Consider the following 14,603-nt stretch of genomic DNA (forward strand, 5'->3'; position numbering starts at 1 on the left):
GCTTTATCAACTGGATCAACGATATGCCTTACCTGGCAGTGCAGCAACAACTGGTGCATGTAATTTTCCCGCTTTTCCATAAATTCATTGAAACCAGCAAACAGCATTGGGAGCAGAGAAGAACACTGCACACCAGGCCCCATGCCCGCAACCTGCATGGCGTGGAAGTGAAGTAACTCTGTATTCTGCTTTAGAAGTGCCCCCATCTGCTCATGATGCTGCTCTTTCTGTAGGCACAACTGTTCCTCCCACCACTGCAGAAATGTTGGGCCCACGGTGGCCCACAATTAACACTATGAAATAGGAAGAAAGAAATAGAAGCATCACATGTAAAAGAACATCCTTCCTTGCCACTTTAGTATCTGTGCAGGCTTGACAATGCCGCTAAACAACACTGTTGCCAAAAGGTACAGTACTGGCCAACAGTGGCTCAACAAGAAGCTGGAGTACAAACCCCCTCCCCCAAGAGGAAATGAAAACTTGCTGTGCGAGTCAATCTATGGGGAAGTAAAAAGTCCAAAACCATGTTGGTAGATGCATAGAGATATGCAAGTTGAGGTCCATGGGGGCTGAACTCAGCATTACAACTGCCTTGCCTGGTCCACTGCCGCTGGCAAGAAAACACTTCCATCAGCTCCAAATGTGGCAGAAGCCGACAAAATGCCACATTTGTCGAAAACTGACAAAATGCCACATTTGATGAAAGGAGTCACAGAAGATATGTACCAAGCTCTTCTGGTAAAGGATGCCACAACAACAGAAGTATTCGTTAAGTTCTGACAGCAGATTGAGGAAATGCAGCAGCGAATATTCAGACAACAGAGTTTTGATTGACTCCTGAATGTGGTCCCTATGACATTTGTGGAATACCATGACCTACCTTCTCTCATATGCCACTTTTTCAAATAAGACACACAGCATTTTGTGACAGCCAGAATGGTCAGACAGTACAAGTGACATAGCGGTATGAACACTGACCCCCTGCTTCATAATGTAATAGTGATGAGAGGAAAAGTTTATCTATCTATGGAATCAATATCCAACACCAGTCGAACACACCATAAAGAACGGCCTCGGCCAATGCAGACATAAGCACCACTATCAAATGACAACCCAGCATCCGACCAACCAAGTAAAATGCCCCGCAAAAGAACAGACATTTGAAGAACGGAGGACAGTATGCCAGTCCATTTTCACTGTGGATGCTATGGACATGTGCGCTACTGCAAAGAAAGAAAATGAGTACTCATTGTCACAACAGACCTATTCAAGCCTATTAACTGAAGACAATTATAGTTTATCTTTGGGCCGAAGCTCATCACCGTACCCTGGACAAGGTTGCTCCCCAGCATGCCATAGCCATTCATTGCCGCTGTACAGAGGTACCAAGAGCTCCTCTAACAGCCTGTACAGAAAAACTAAGCGAGGCGTCCATCTATGGAGGTGAGGCTGCCTCTGGTGAAAATGTAATGGGATGTGAGAGGTAAAGTTACCACTGTTACCAAGATGACACGAAATTTTACTGACATCATCATCAATGGTAAATCAATCTGGTTGCTAGTCAATGAGATTTCTTTTTCCGTACTGTCAAATGCTTATCATCACCAACTAAAGAGGACTATGTTCCATGACAAAACTGACTGTGCTGTAGGTCGCAAATGGGAAATATGTCCAGCCGACAGGAACACGCATTGAAAGAATAACGATCACTATCACTTTTTAATAGAAAGTAGTCATGATGTTGTTCTTGGATGGGATTTCTTGCAGGCATAACAAGCAATCATAGACTCTAAAAGATAAGAGCTCCAGATTGATGAGCTATTCCAACAAGCACACTCAACAAAGATTGCTCTGTGTGATTGTTTGACACTGAAGACATCCTACCATCATCAATGACATGAGTTCCAGTCCTCAACTGAGAACCATAGCTAAACTGTCAAGCTTCTGTCAACTGCAAAAAGCTACTTAGGCTCATAAAATAAATCTAAATGCCAGCAATAAACATAAGCATTGGGGGTGGTCAAGGAGAACACTGGAACACTGACTGCCATGAACAGCAACGACTCATCTCTACATGTACAGCAGTTGGGCAAATACATGAAAACACAGTGAGGAATGCATGCTTGAACATACATACAGATGCTAGCCAAGCCAGCAGGTTGCCTGGTTGTCTTTAACCACAAATAGTACCTGTGCAATGTTGATACATTGCAAGTGTCAGCCATGGTCAGAACAGTGTTCTGTGCAGTTGTGAGTGCTTTATGTTGGAACTAAATGATTTCTAACATGGACAAACTGCTGGTTCTCATATGGTGAGTGTTTTCATAACCAAAGTAGCCAAAGTATTTGATATTTCAAGGGCAACCATGTAGATGATCATCATCTGCTACATCACAATGCGGACAAAGGTGTGTACCGAGTGATCGGTACGGTCATTGAAGAGGACTGTGACAAAAAATTAAAAGGCGATAGCTGCAAAGTTCACTGTGGAACTGAATGTCACACACGCGAACCCTGTTAGCACCAAAATAACACAAAAGCAGCTCCATCAACAAGGAACTGCAGAGTGAGTGCAACTCCAAAACCATCCATCAGTCATGCAAACACCCATAACAGGGAAAAGTGGTGCTGAATCCATAACACATGGGCTCTGGAATGATGCAAGAAAGTCACTTAGTTGGATGAGTTTTGTTGCATGATGCTCACAACTTCTGGTCAAGTTTATGACCCAAGAGTGAACTATGGCGGGGGATTGGTAATGATTTGGACAGCCTAATTCAGTACTCTGCAAGGTCGCACTACTGCCAAAGATTATGTGACCATTTTGCTGGTCAGGTTGATTCCAAGGTACAATGATTATTCCCCAATAACGATGCTGTGGTCCAAGATGGCAAGGGCCCTGTTCACACAGCTCACAGTGCCCAGGACTGCTTTTGTGAGCAAAAGGATGAAATGTCACATGTCCTCTGGCCACCACAGTCATCAGATCTCAATATTATTGAGCCTTTGTGGTCTTCTTTGTGGAGAAGGATGCACGATCGCTATCCACCTTCATCATCTTTACCCAAACTTAGCACAATTATGCAGGAAGAATTGTATAAGATTTCCTTGAAAACCATATAGGACCTGTACTAATCGATTCAAAGGAACTGTTTTGAACATCAACAGTTTTCCTACACAGTAATAAGCATTGCAGGCCCAATGTGTTGTTTGCCTGGTGTTTTCACATTTTTGTTTACCCACTGCATGTGCAAATGTACAGGTGAACCAGTCCAGGAAGGGCAGCTTAATGTTACTGACAAATAATAGTGCTCTGCTACCATTACACACAATGCTATTGAACTGCCACCTGTATCTAGCCTCACAAAGGGAGTAACTCTGGTGAGTGCTAGCTACTCAGCATCAATCATCAGATGCTTTCAAACCCATAGTTGAGAAAAGTCAGACCAAGCAACCCATGATAGACCACCATATAAACTCTGGGAATCGCCCACTAATTAGCCATCACTCATATGCAGTGCCGCCGACTGGATGACGGATTATCTGAGAGGAAATGGAAAGATGCTGCATGATGACATCATTGAACCTTCAGAGTGTCATTGATCCTCTCCGATGATCCTTGTGAAAGACGACAATGGCATTTCTGCATCACCTACTAACAACTGAACAAAATCACATAAAAAGATGTCTATCCATTGTTGTGCATTGACACCCTGGATTGCTTGAAAGTAGAGAGGTATTACTCGACTGAGGACATGGAGACCGGCTACTGGCAAACAGAGGTTACAAGGCTGACCAGAAAAAGACACTCTTTGTATAACTCCTGACAGCCTCTATGAGTAAGTTGATGATGTGTCTTTGCTACCTGAATGACACGGTCAATTTTTGAAGACATCTGAAGAACGTGTATGCCATCTGACAACTATGCTGATGTGTGTTCAGACCACAGATCTCTTCCTCAATCCAAAGAAGTGTCTTTTCATCATCCAAAAAATAAAAACTTGAGGCATCTAGTGAATGGGGATGGAGTCCATCCCAATCCAGAGAAAATTAGAAAAGTCACAGATTTCCAGCTTTTTGGCACATCCATGATGTGAGAAGTTTTCACGGAATGTGCTCATACCATCGGTGATTCTTAAAGGACTTCTGTACCACGGTACATTCCTTGCAAGAGCTGCTGCAAGGAGATGCCAAATTTGCCTGGGATGATGTGCAAGAAGGATCTTTCCTTGTCCTTAAGGATGTACAAACATATTGCACAGTTCCAGCTTTTTATGACGAGACTGCTCAGACAGAACTGCACACTGACGCCAGCAGTTTTGGGATACGTGCAATTAGAGTACAAATTCAGGAAGGTGCTGAAAAAGTGATGCTTCCAGAGTTTTCTCCAAGTGCAAGAAGAATTATTCTACAAAGAGAAAGCATGCCTAGCAGATGTTTGAGTGATCAACACGTTCCGGCCATATTTATTAGCAAACCATTCACTGTCGTGATGGATCACCATTCTCCATGCTGGCAGAATAGCCTGGAGGATCTGTTGGGTTGAATGGCAAGATGGGCACTAGGCTTCAAGAGTTTGACATCACAACAGTACAGTATAGAAAAAACAGACATAAATACAAGGATGCTGATTCCCTTTCAAGCAATACTTTGGTACAACAGAGCAATGTGCACAAAATCTGTGCGTTTCAGAGTCCCATAGACAGGAAACTGTTCTCAGTACTAAGTGGTGTACCCTCTGTGCAAGTAACTGCTTTTGTTTTATATTGTTCTCAATATGTTTTAAACATTCCAGGGAAAGTTGGCTTTGTTTTGCTTTAGGGCGCAAAAAACAACTGGGGTCATACGTGGCCAAGTCAAAACTATAGAACACGAAGACAGAGAGGAGTTAAAAAACAACTATATGTCAGTCCCAATTGACATAAGAGAAGACAGCTAAAAAAAGGCACGAGGAGAAAGGGCTGAATAAGACACCATACAGAAATGGAGGTCCAAAACTAAAAATTAAATGGCCTTCATCATATTGCTTTGGCGGATAAAAAGTAAAATGTGGTCGACAGCCCACGCGTCATTTGCTAAAACAGCCGATAACTCAGATGGCAAACCCAAACAGAAACGTAAACGGTTAAAACATGAGCATTCCATCAGGAGGTGGCGGACAGTTAAAACTTGAGTGCAATGGTTACAAACTGATGGGGTAGCGCCACTTATCAAATGATGATGGTTAAAAAGGCACTGCCCAATATGTGGCCTAGTTAAAATGACCTCCTGGTGGGAGGGCCGAGAGGAGGTCGTCCAAGCCGCTAGGAGAGGCTAAATAAGCTGGAGCTTATCCCCGCGAAGGGAGGACCATTGGCAATGCCAGAGAGAAACCACCTCCTGACAGACAAGCAACACAGAGATCATTGGAGGAAATAGGGACTAGCAGGCTGAGGTACGAGGATGGCAGCCTTGACAGCAGCGCCAGCAGCCTCGTTTCCTGGCAGACCAACATGACCAGGAACCCACAGAAACTTCACAGTGGCTCCACCAAGAGCAAGCAAGTAACAGTTTTCCTGGACCCACTGCACTAAGGGATGGGCAGTGTACAGCGCATATAGACTTTGAAGGGTGCTGAGCGAGTCTGAGCAGAGGACACAATTGAAAAGGCTGTGTTGCCGGATGTACTCCATGACCTGATACAGGGCGAAGAGCTTGGCTGTAAATACTGAGCAGTGTGCTGGAAGCCGATATCGAAAGGCATGGGTGCCAATGACAAAGGCACACCTGACCCCACTGTCAGTCCGAGAGCCATCAGTGTATACAAAGGTACTATCGCAAAGTTCCATGCAAAAGTCATGAAACTGAAGGCAATAGAGGGAGGCTGGAGTACAGCCCTTAGGAAGCAAATGAAAGCCAACGTTAACATGGGCCACTTTATGAAGAGTTTAACCCACCGAGAAAGTTGCAGGTAGTGTGAAATAGAGCCGCCATAGCAAGTGCCGAAAGTGGACTCCAGGAGGTAACCTGAAGACGGACGCGCCCCATACAGGCGATCAAAGGCATCATCAACAAAGGAGGCATTGGATGGGTGGCCACGCATGGCAGGCAAATGGCATGCATACCTGCTGAGGAGAAAGTCATGGCAGTAGGACAGTAGTAGTTCAGCACCTTCAGCATACAGACTCTCAAGCTGGCTTGTATAAAAGGCACTAGTGGCCAAATGGATGCCACGGTGGTGGATAGTGTTGAGACGTTGTAAGAGGGATGGACATGCAGATGCATAAACAAAGCACTCATAGTCGAGTTTTGAATGGACAAGGGACCGGTACAAACGGAGGAGGGAGGTTCGATCAGCATCCCAGGAAGTACTATTCAGGACACATAGGACATTGAGGAACGGCGTACAGAGGGCTGCCAGGTAAGACACATGGGAGGACGAAGGGAGTTTCCTATCGAGCATAAGCCCCAGGAATTTCGCAAATTCAACGAATGGAAAGGAAATAGCCCCAGATTTCAGGATGGTGGGAGAAACCAATTGCGTCACCAGAAATTCATACAGACGATTTTGTCAGTTTAAAAGTGAAAGCCACTGTCGATGCTCCATGAGTAAAGATGATCAAGACATCACTGAAGACGCCGGTCAGCGAGACATGTCAGTGGAGAATTCAATAGATGTCAAAATCGTCAACAAAAAGGGAGCTGGAGATGCCTGGCGGGAGATAGGCCATTATAGGGTTAATCGCAATAGCAAAGAGGATGATGCTCAGGATGGAAACCAGGGGCACACCGTTTTCATGGATAAAGGTGTCTGACAAGACAGAACCCACACGCACCTTGAAAACTCTGGCTTTTAAAAGTTCCTAAAGGAAACATGGCACGTGGCCACGGAAGCCCCACTGTAATGAGTATGCAGGATACCAGTTCTCCATCAGGTGTCGTAGGCCTTTTCCAAATTGAAAAACATGGTCACTGTAAAAAAAGCCATTCATGACGTGGGTGGACAAAATAACGAGATGGTCAATTGAGGAATGCCATGCTCGAAATCCACACTGTGCATTTGTTAGTAAATTGCAAGACTCAAGCCATCATACCAGACGGGCATGAATCATACATTCCATCACCTTGCAAACGCAGCTGGTAAGAGAGATGGGACAGTAGCTAGAAGGGAGGTTTTTGTCCTTACTGGGCTTAGGTATGGGTATGACGGTGGCTTCATACCAACGTCCAGGAAATGTGCCCTCTGCCCAGATGCGGTTGTACATGTTAAGCAGAAAGTGCTTGCCCGCAAGAGGAAGGTGCCGCAACATCTGAATGTGGATGGTGTCTGGCCCTCGGATGGAGGATCAGGATGAACTGAGAGCATGAGCTAGCTCCCTCATAGTAAAGAATGCCATTGTACCACTCACGAGTCGGAGAAGAGAAGGGTATCACCTGAGACTACTCTGCTTGTTTCTGATGGAGGAAGTTAGAGATAGCAATAAGGGTCCACGATGACATCGTCTGCTACTGTCAGGCCGGAAATAGGGGAATGGATCTCTGTCTCTCTGTCCCAGTGAGCTGTCAGAGGTTGGCCCACACAACAGAGGAAGGAGTGGAACTGTTAAAAGAACTAGTGAATGAAATCCAGCTAGCTCTTTTGCTATCCCGAAGAACCTGATGACAATTTGCATGCATCTGTTTATAATGAATGCAGTTTGCCATAGTAGGATGACCATTAAAAATGTGGTGAGAAAGTCTCCGTCCGCGAATCGTGTCGTGGCATGCCTCAGTCCACCAAGGGACTGGGAAACGATGTGGTAAAAATGAAGTGTGAGGAATGGAACTTTCCGCAGCAGTAAGAATAACGTTTGTGAAATATTCCACCTGGTCATCCCAACTGGGGAAATCTTGTTCTTCGAAGGTCATCAGGAAGGAGTAAAGCTGCCAGTCAGCCTTAGTAAGCTGCCATTTGGGTGTGCACCAAGATGGGGTAGGAGTCAGCAAACGGATAGTACATGGGAAATGGTCGCTCGAGTAGGTGTCAGAAAGAAAGGACCACTCAAGATGATGGGCAAGCTGGGCAGTGCAGAAGGATAGGTCCAAATGCGAATAAGTGTGCGAGGAGTCGGAAAGGAAAGTGGGTGCTTCATTGTTAAGGCAGAAGAGGTTAAGTTGGTTAAGAAGGTCAGCCAAGAGGGAACCTCCGTGACAGGTCCTGGGAGAAACCCAAAGGGGATGATGGGCATTAAAGTCACCGAGTAGCAAAAATAGGGGAAGTAGCTGCTCAATAAGCTGAAGGGAGTTTGCTCCGGTGACAATGAATGATGGAGGGACACAAATGGTACAGTGGGAAAAAGTAAGGTGGGGAAGGAAAAGGCGAACTGCAACAGCTTGAAGATGAGTATCAGCGAGATGGGCTGACTATGAATGTCATCCCATATGAGCAGCACGACACCCCCAAGAGATGGAATGCCAACCTCAGGGGGAATGCCAAAATGAACCAGTAAGAAATGTGAAAGCTCAAAGCAATCGGGAGGGGAGGGGGAGCACAATATCGTTTCCTGAAGGCAGAGTACAAGGGGATGCTCCAATGCTAAAAACAGCAGTAAATCCTCTTTATGGGACCGAAGGCTGCAAATATTCCATTGGAGGAGAGTCATGATGAGGCAGAGATGTAGAGGTGTCACCATAGCGGCTGCCGAGTGACAGCCTGTGAAGGGTTACTACTGTAAGGCTCAGAAGTAGGAGGATCCTACTCCATGCGGTCCACAGAAGCATCGGCTTGCTTGTGTGGTCAGTCTGTGGAGTCCAATGCTGAAAAATGGTTGGTGGTGCGCACCGGCCACATGGAGGCCTGCCTGGCTAAGGTATCCTGTGGCAACACCGTCGAAGAGGATCTTTGAGTCAGCGAAGGAGAAGACCGTTTGTTTGCCTTTGGTGGACTTCTTCGAGCCTTTCCAGTTAGAGGAAGACTCGGGTGTTGTCTGGCTGAAGTATTCATGGGAGTACACCTTCTGTCCTTTCTGACCTACCGGTTGTGTAACAGTGACTTCGCCCCTCGAGGCGAGGGTTTGATGGCTTGTTGCACAGCCGGATGGGGGGATGGCGAAGCTACCTTGACACTGGGCAATTTCACAACCTCAGAGCTGAATTGGAGATCACATGTCTGCTTGGCCATGTCCTTCATGGAGCACGGGGTAACAAGAACAGAACTATAGGTGCCAGACAGGAGAATGCAGGGTTTTTGACTAGCCAGTAACTTGTGAGCGTCTGGGTAAGGCACTTTTTCGTTTACCCAGATCTCTTGGACAGCCCACTCAAAGATACACAGGACAATCCTGAGAGGAGGCGGCATGGCCGCCATTCCAGTTGATACAACGGGGACAAGGAGGCGGACAATTGCCCTCGTGCGGATACCTATCACAGGTTACACACTTGGCTGGGTGTCGACAAGACGTTCTAGTGCGGATGAAACGGGTTCAGAATGTACGGCCGAACTGTGATAATTTCATAGCCTGCTTTGATCTTGGACAGAAGCACCACTCTATCAAAGGTGAGAAAGAGAGTGCAGGTGGGCAGTAAGGAAGAAACTACCTTCTTCATTACATGATGGACGGCACTGACAACCTGATCAGAGAGGTAAGACTGGATTTCGGCCTCAGTTAGACCGTCGAGCAGCCTGGTGTAAATTACATCAAGGAAAGAATTAAAAGTTCTATGGGCCTCGACACGAACAGGGTAGCCGTGGAGAAGCGAGGCAGCAAACAGTTGTGCCTGAGAATCAGAAGGTCTCCAAAAGCAAAGTGCCATTCCATAAATGAGAGCAGGATTTCACAGGGCTGACAATTGCATCAACACCTTTCTGAATAACACATGGATATTCCGTGGTGAAGGACTGACTGGCTTCAGTACATGAGACCACGAGGAACCATGGTGCAGCAGGAAGATTCTTTGAATCATTAGGCTCTTTATGTTTACGTTTTGCAGACATTGATTGTGAAGATGAGTGACTCATTGCGAGAAAATCCTCCATGATTGCCAGCATCTCAAGGGGGCACACTCGCCTTAGGCGATTGTTCACACCTCAGGTCACACCTCCCGAACACCTGACTGAGGAACCAATCGGTGATTTGGGAAGGTTGCAGATCAGGCAATCACCCCTCCCTGGGCCTGGCCAGTACCAGGGGGTACTTACGAACCCTACCTGTAGAACCAGGGCTATAACACCCCAGATATGTTCCCCAAGGGAGGGGAAAAAGAATAGCAAGAGGATAGACATGCAGCATGGAAGGGAAAAAATGCTGCAATGGCTGGGGCCCCATGGTAGCCAAGCATGAACCCACCAAAGAGTGGCAAGCTCCCTTCGTCATTTTACTGATGCAGACTGATAAAATGACTGATACTGTAAAATTTATGGTGAAATAAATTTAAAGCTGAGATGGTAATCTTTGACTCAAAATTTCTGTCTGTTCTGTTCTAGCAGCACCACTGCCAGGACATAAAATTGCAAAGTACTTAAGGTGTGTGATAGTATGTCCAAAATCAGATTCTGGTTGACACAGTGTTCACTCCATACAGTACTACCCTATATCATTCTCCAAGGACTGGAAAGAGCATCTGACGCTGTCTGTGATTGGTCAGGAACCCCTTTGCCACTCATCAAGATATGTATTAATTTGCAACACAACACAGCATAACAATCACTTCGAAATGGCTGTGTATGCAAGGTTCTGTATTGGATCACTGAGCCTGCAGGCGGCAGTCGCCAGATGCAAAAACATGAGCTTCTTGATAAATTTCATGATTCCAGATTAACAGGAAGTATCACATAGGTTTTGATGGGTACATTTGTGATTATCAGAAATTGACCATAAATGGCCACATCTTTCGAGGCCATATCTTTCAATTGCATTGATTTAAAACATTTAATTTTTTACATCACCAAGGGATCATAGCACTTAATACGTGACATAAATTTCAACTTGATATATCTACTGGTTCTTCAATAAAGGGGTTCTGAAAAGTCCGATGGAAAGGTAGACAGGCAGGCAGGCAGGCAAAGTGACCCTATAAGGGTTCTGTTTATACAGACTGAGGTGCGGAACCATGAAAAGGATACCTTAATTTCAATGACTTGCACCAACTAATGTCCCTGTATGTTCCTCAGTGTTCTTATGCTCATGGTATCTAGTGAAACAACCAGAAGAAAGAAATATTTTTAGTAGCATCAACATTGTAAGTTTTACGGACCCACATACTAGTCTTAATGCTATGTGACATACCCTTCGTACAAATAACTACCTTTGTTTTATATCATTTGTGATAATCATGAAGGGCTCCAGGGAAAGTGGAAACTCTTCATAATTTTGCTGATACTGACTGATAAAATGACCGACACTGCAGAATTTATAGAGAAATAAATTTAAAGCTGGAATGGTAAGCCTTAACTCAAAATTTCTATCTGTTCTGTAATAGTGACACCACTGCCAGCACATAAAATTGTTAAGTACTTAAGGTCATAATTTTTTGTGAGTATACCAAAAATTATTTCCCAGTTGACATAGCATTCACACTGGGTATAGCAGGAGAGCATACTTCAATACTTATTTAAGGGACTTATTCACTGCTTTTCTCTTCACAATTACATAGCTTTTCAATCTCATTTTCCAGTTTAAGTTTCTTTAGATACAGCAAGCTCTAGAACAGCTACACACATCAATACGCAGTTTTCTCTGGAAAACACGCCGTACCTGTGACTCTGGCCAGTCCTTCAGGGGGTTCCTCCTCACATCGATCACATAGCAATATTTGAACTTCAGGCTCAAACTCCTTAAGGAATGACAACCAACCTTCAACAGCAGAAAGACCATCACTCTGAAAATAATTAACATAGAATGTTATGAATTGATAACATATTTCTACTTAAGTTAGCAATACAGCCAGATATGCTGCAGAACAATGTGGTTATTATGATGTATTTCTAGTTGTTACAAATGAAAATTACGTGGCGATATAAATATGTGAAACTGTGCATGCAACAATACTGTCCCAAAAATCTTATAGCCATAAATGCAAGTGATGATTTTCCATAAAAATCTTATAAATACAGATCTCCACTGTCCAGACTGTCATTGCCAAATTTCAATGTATTGCTGATAAATAAACTTCAATCTGCACAACACTGTAAAATCATTTTAAGTTATCATATGAAATACACAAACATATTAACAATATTGTAAATATGTCATATTACTAATTAACTGTTTGACGTAAGCTGCTTATTGATGGCAATTTATCTTGCCGGACTAGTTTCAGGTGTTTGCTGAAACTTCCTGGTAGATTAAAACTGTGTGTCGGACCAAGACTCAAACTCAGGACCTTCATCTTTCGCAGCAAGTGCTATTACCAACTGAGCTACCCAAGCATGATTCACAACCCGTCCTCACAGCTTCACTTCTACCACTATGCTGATTACATATATAAATCATATAATTGTATTATTACATAAAATCATCTCTGTCACACGCTAAAAAGCATTGCACATAAGGTACTGTTGACAATGGACGAGTGCCTAAAACTATGTTGTTGTTGTTGTTGTGGTCTTCAGTCCTGAGACTGGTTTGATGCAGCTCTCCATGCTACTCTATCCTGTGCAAGCTTCTTCATCTCCCAGTACCTACTGCAACCTACATCCTTCCGAATCTGCTTAGTGTATTCATCTCTTGGTCTCCCTCTACGATTTTTACCCTCCACACTGCCCTCCAATGCTAAATTTGTGATCCCTTGATGCCTCAAAACATGTCCTACCAACCGATCCCTTCTTCTAGTCAAGTTGTGCCACAAACTTCTCTTCTCCCCAATCCTATTCAATACCTCCTCATTAGTTATGTGATCTACCCACCTTATCTTCAGCATTCTTCTGTAGCACCACATTTCGAAAGCTTCTATTCTCTTCTAAACTAGTCAGGTTGAAAAATTACTATCAACACACAGTTCATGTCAACCAATTATTATTAACATGAAGTATTTAAAATTCTGCTTAACCCACCAGGTTAGCCGAGAGTGCTAATGCACCTCAACTCAGGTAGGCGCACCGGCCCCAGATCGAATCCGCCCAGTGGATTAACGACGAGGGCCGGTGTGGCGGCCAGCCTGGATGTGGTTTTTAGGCTGTTTTACACATCCCACTAGGTGAATACCGGGCTGTTCTACACATCCCACCTCAGTTACGCAACTCACAGACATTTGAAAAATGTTCACACTGTTTCATGGCTTACACTAGACACAGACAGCTGGGGTACAATAATTCCATCCTGGGGGTACGGGTGGTGACAGGAAGGGCATCTGGCCACCCTCTGACACCAACATCACCAAATCCATAGTAACTAGGCCGCCCCCGCGTTGAAGTGGAACAAAGGCCCAAAGTATATGATGATGATTTAAAATTCTGCAAACTGCAGAGTATCAAATGTGCAGCACACTCCTATTAACCATAAGTAATTTTTTCCCATTATTTACAGTATTTAACAGTAACAAGATGAACTATGACATAAACAAGATGAACCTGTTACATTATGGGCAAGTTCTTCTCAATTTGGGATCTGAGTGACCTGCCCTCCTTCCCAATCTTCCTGATGAAAGAACTAACAGTTCCATAAGATATAAATGGCAGTTTTTTTTTAAAATATACTTATTAGCATAAATAGAAAGTAGCTACCTGAAAGTAGGTAGTGGCCGTCATTCAGTCTCCTCCTAAGTTTACAGTTGTCTCAAGTAAATTCTACTTCTGAATCAATGAACCCCATTAAATAGTCATTTTTATGCTGCATGTTATATTAAACCAAAAAGTACTCTATTCTAAGCAGCAACTATCCATGTGTTCGACAAGGTATATATCTCGTGCAAAATGTGTTATTAAACAAAAACAAAAATCTGAGCAGTTTGACATTGGCTGTTTACATCTATTCTCATAAAATACTCTTTCAGAATTATGAATTCCTACAAATGGGAAATAATATAGGCAGAAAAAACACAGAAGACAAAACTAGTTTCCAACGACCTCAACTTCCCTTTATCCATCTTGTTGTTTGACCTTTGCTTTTTCAGTCTCTGATTTTGGTCTATGTTTCAACTATTTTTTAATAGATAAAGGCAAGGGCAAGCTCTCTATATTTCAAGGGATTCTTTCGGAGTGAAATTTCAGAAGATAAATGTATACATCAGCCTATTCATGTGCTTGAAATCCATGGAGTGTATTGCTGCCAAGCAGTGCTCTGCAACCATTGACCAACATGGTTATTAAAAATGTGTGTACCTCTGGTGTTGAGAGCAGCACTCTTCTGTGAGTCTAAATGTTTGGTCTGTGTGTGACCGACTGCATTGGATAACGATCTGTTAAGCTCCTAACTTTTAGATGTAAAAATGGTCTTTTATGTTGCCACGGAACTATAATTTTGGCAGATGGCCCGAAAACGCATCACATCTCATGATTGTCAATAATGCTTCCTGACAGGTCACCAGCGGCATTTCAAAGACAGGTAGTCACTTGGTTTCTCTGCCTACCCCTGGTATAACCAGGAATGTCCTTTCCAGTTACTATAAACAGAGGAGACTTTGTGTCACATGGGTGGCTTTGTGCCAAT

The 14,603-nt window shown here is 43.9% G+C and overlaps 1 protein-coding gene across 2 annotated transcripts in view; it reads right to left on the bottom strand.

Moving 5' to 3' along the window:
- Nucleotides 1–14,603, bottom strand: part of LOC126262472 (alpha- and gamma-adaptin-binding protein p34-like) — an 89,118-nt gene that overhangs the window by 53,440 nt on the left and 21,075 nt on the right. For both annotated transcript variants that reach the window (XM_049959132.1, XM_049959133.1), the window contains one exon: nt 11,712–11,835. In XM_049959132.1, the coding sequence (XP_049815089.1) occupies nt 11,712–11,835 (124 nt within the window). The remainder of the gene's footprint in view (nt 1–11,711; nt 11,836–14,603) is intronic.

This window comes from Schistocerca nitens, chromosome 6 (genome assembly GCF_023898315.1).
Source record: "Schistocerca nitens isolate TAMUIC-IGC-003100 chromosome 6, iqSchNite1.1, whole genome shotgun sequence".
Taxonomy (NCBI): Eukaryota; Metazoa; Arthropoda; class Insecta; order Orthoptera; family Acrididae; genus Schistocerca; species Schistocerca nitens.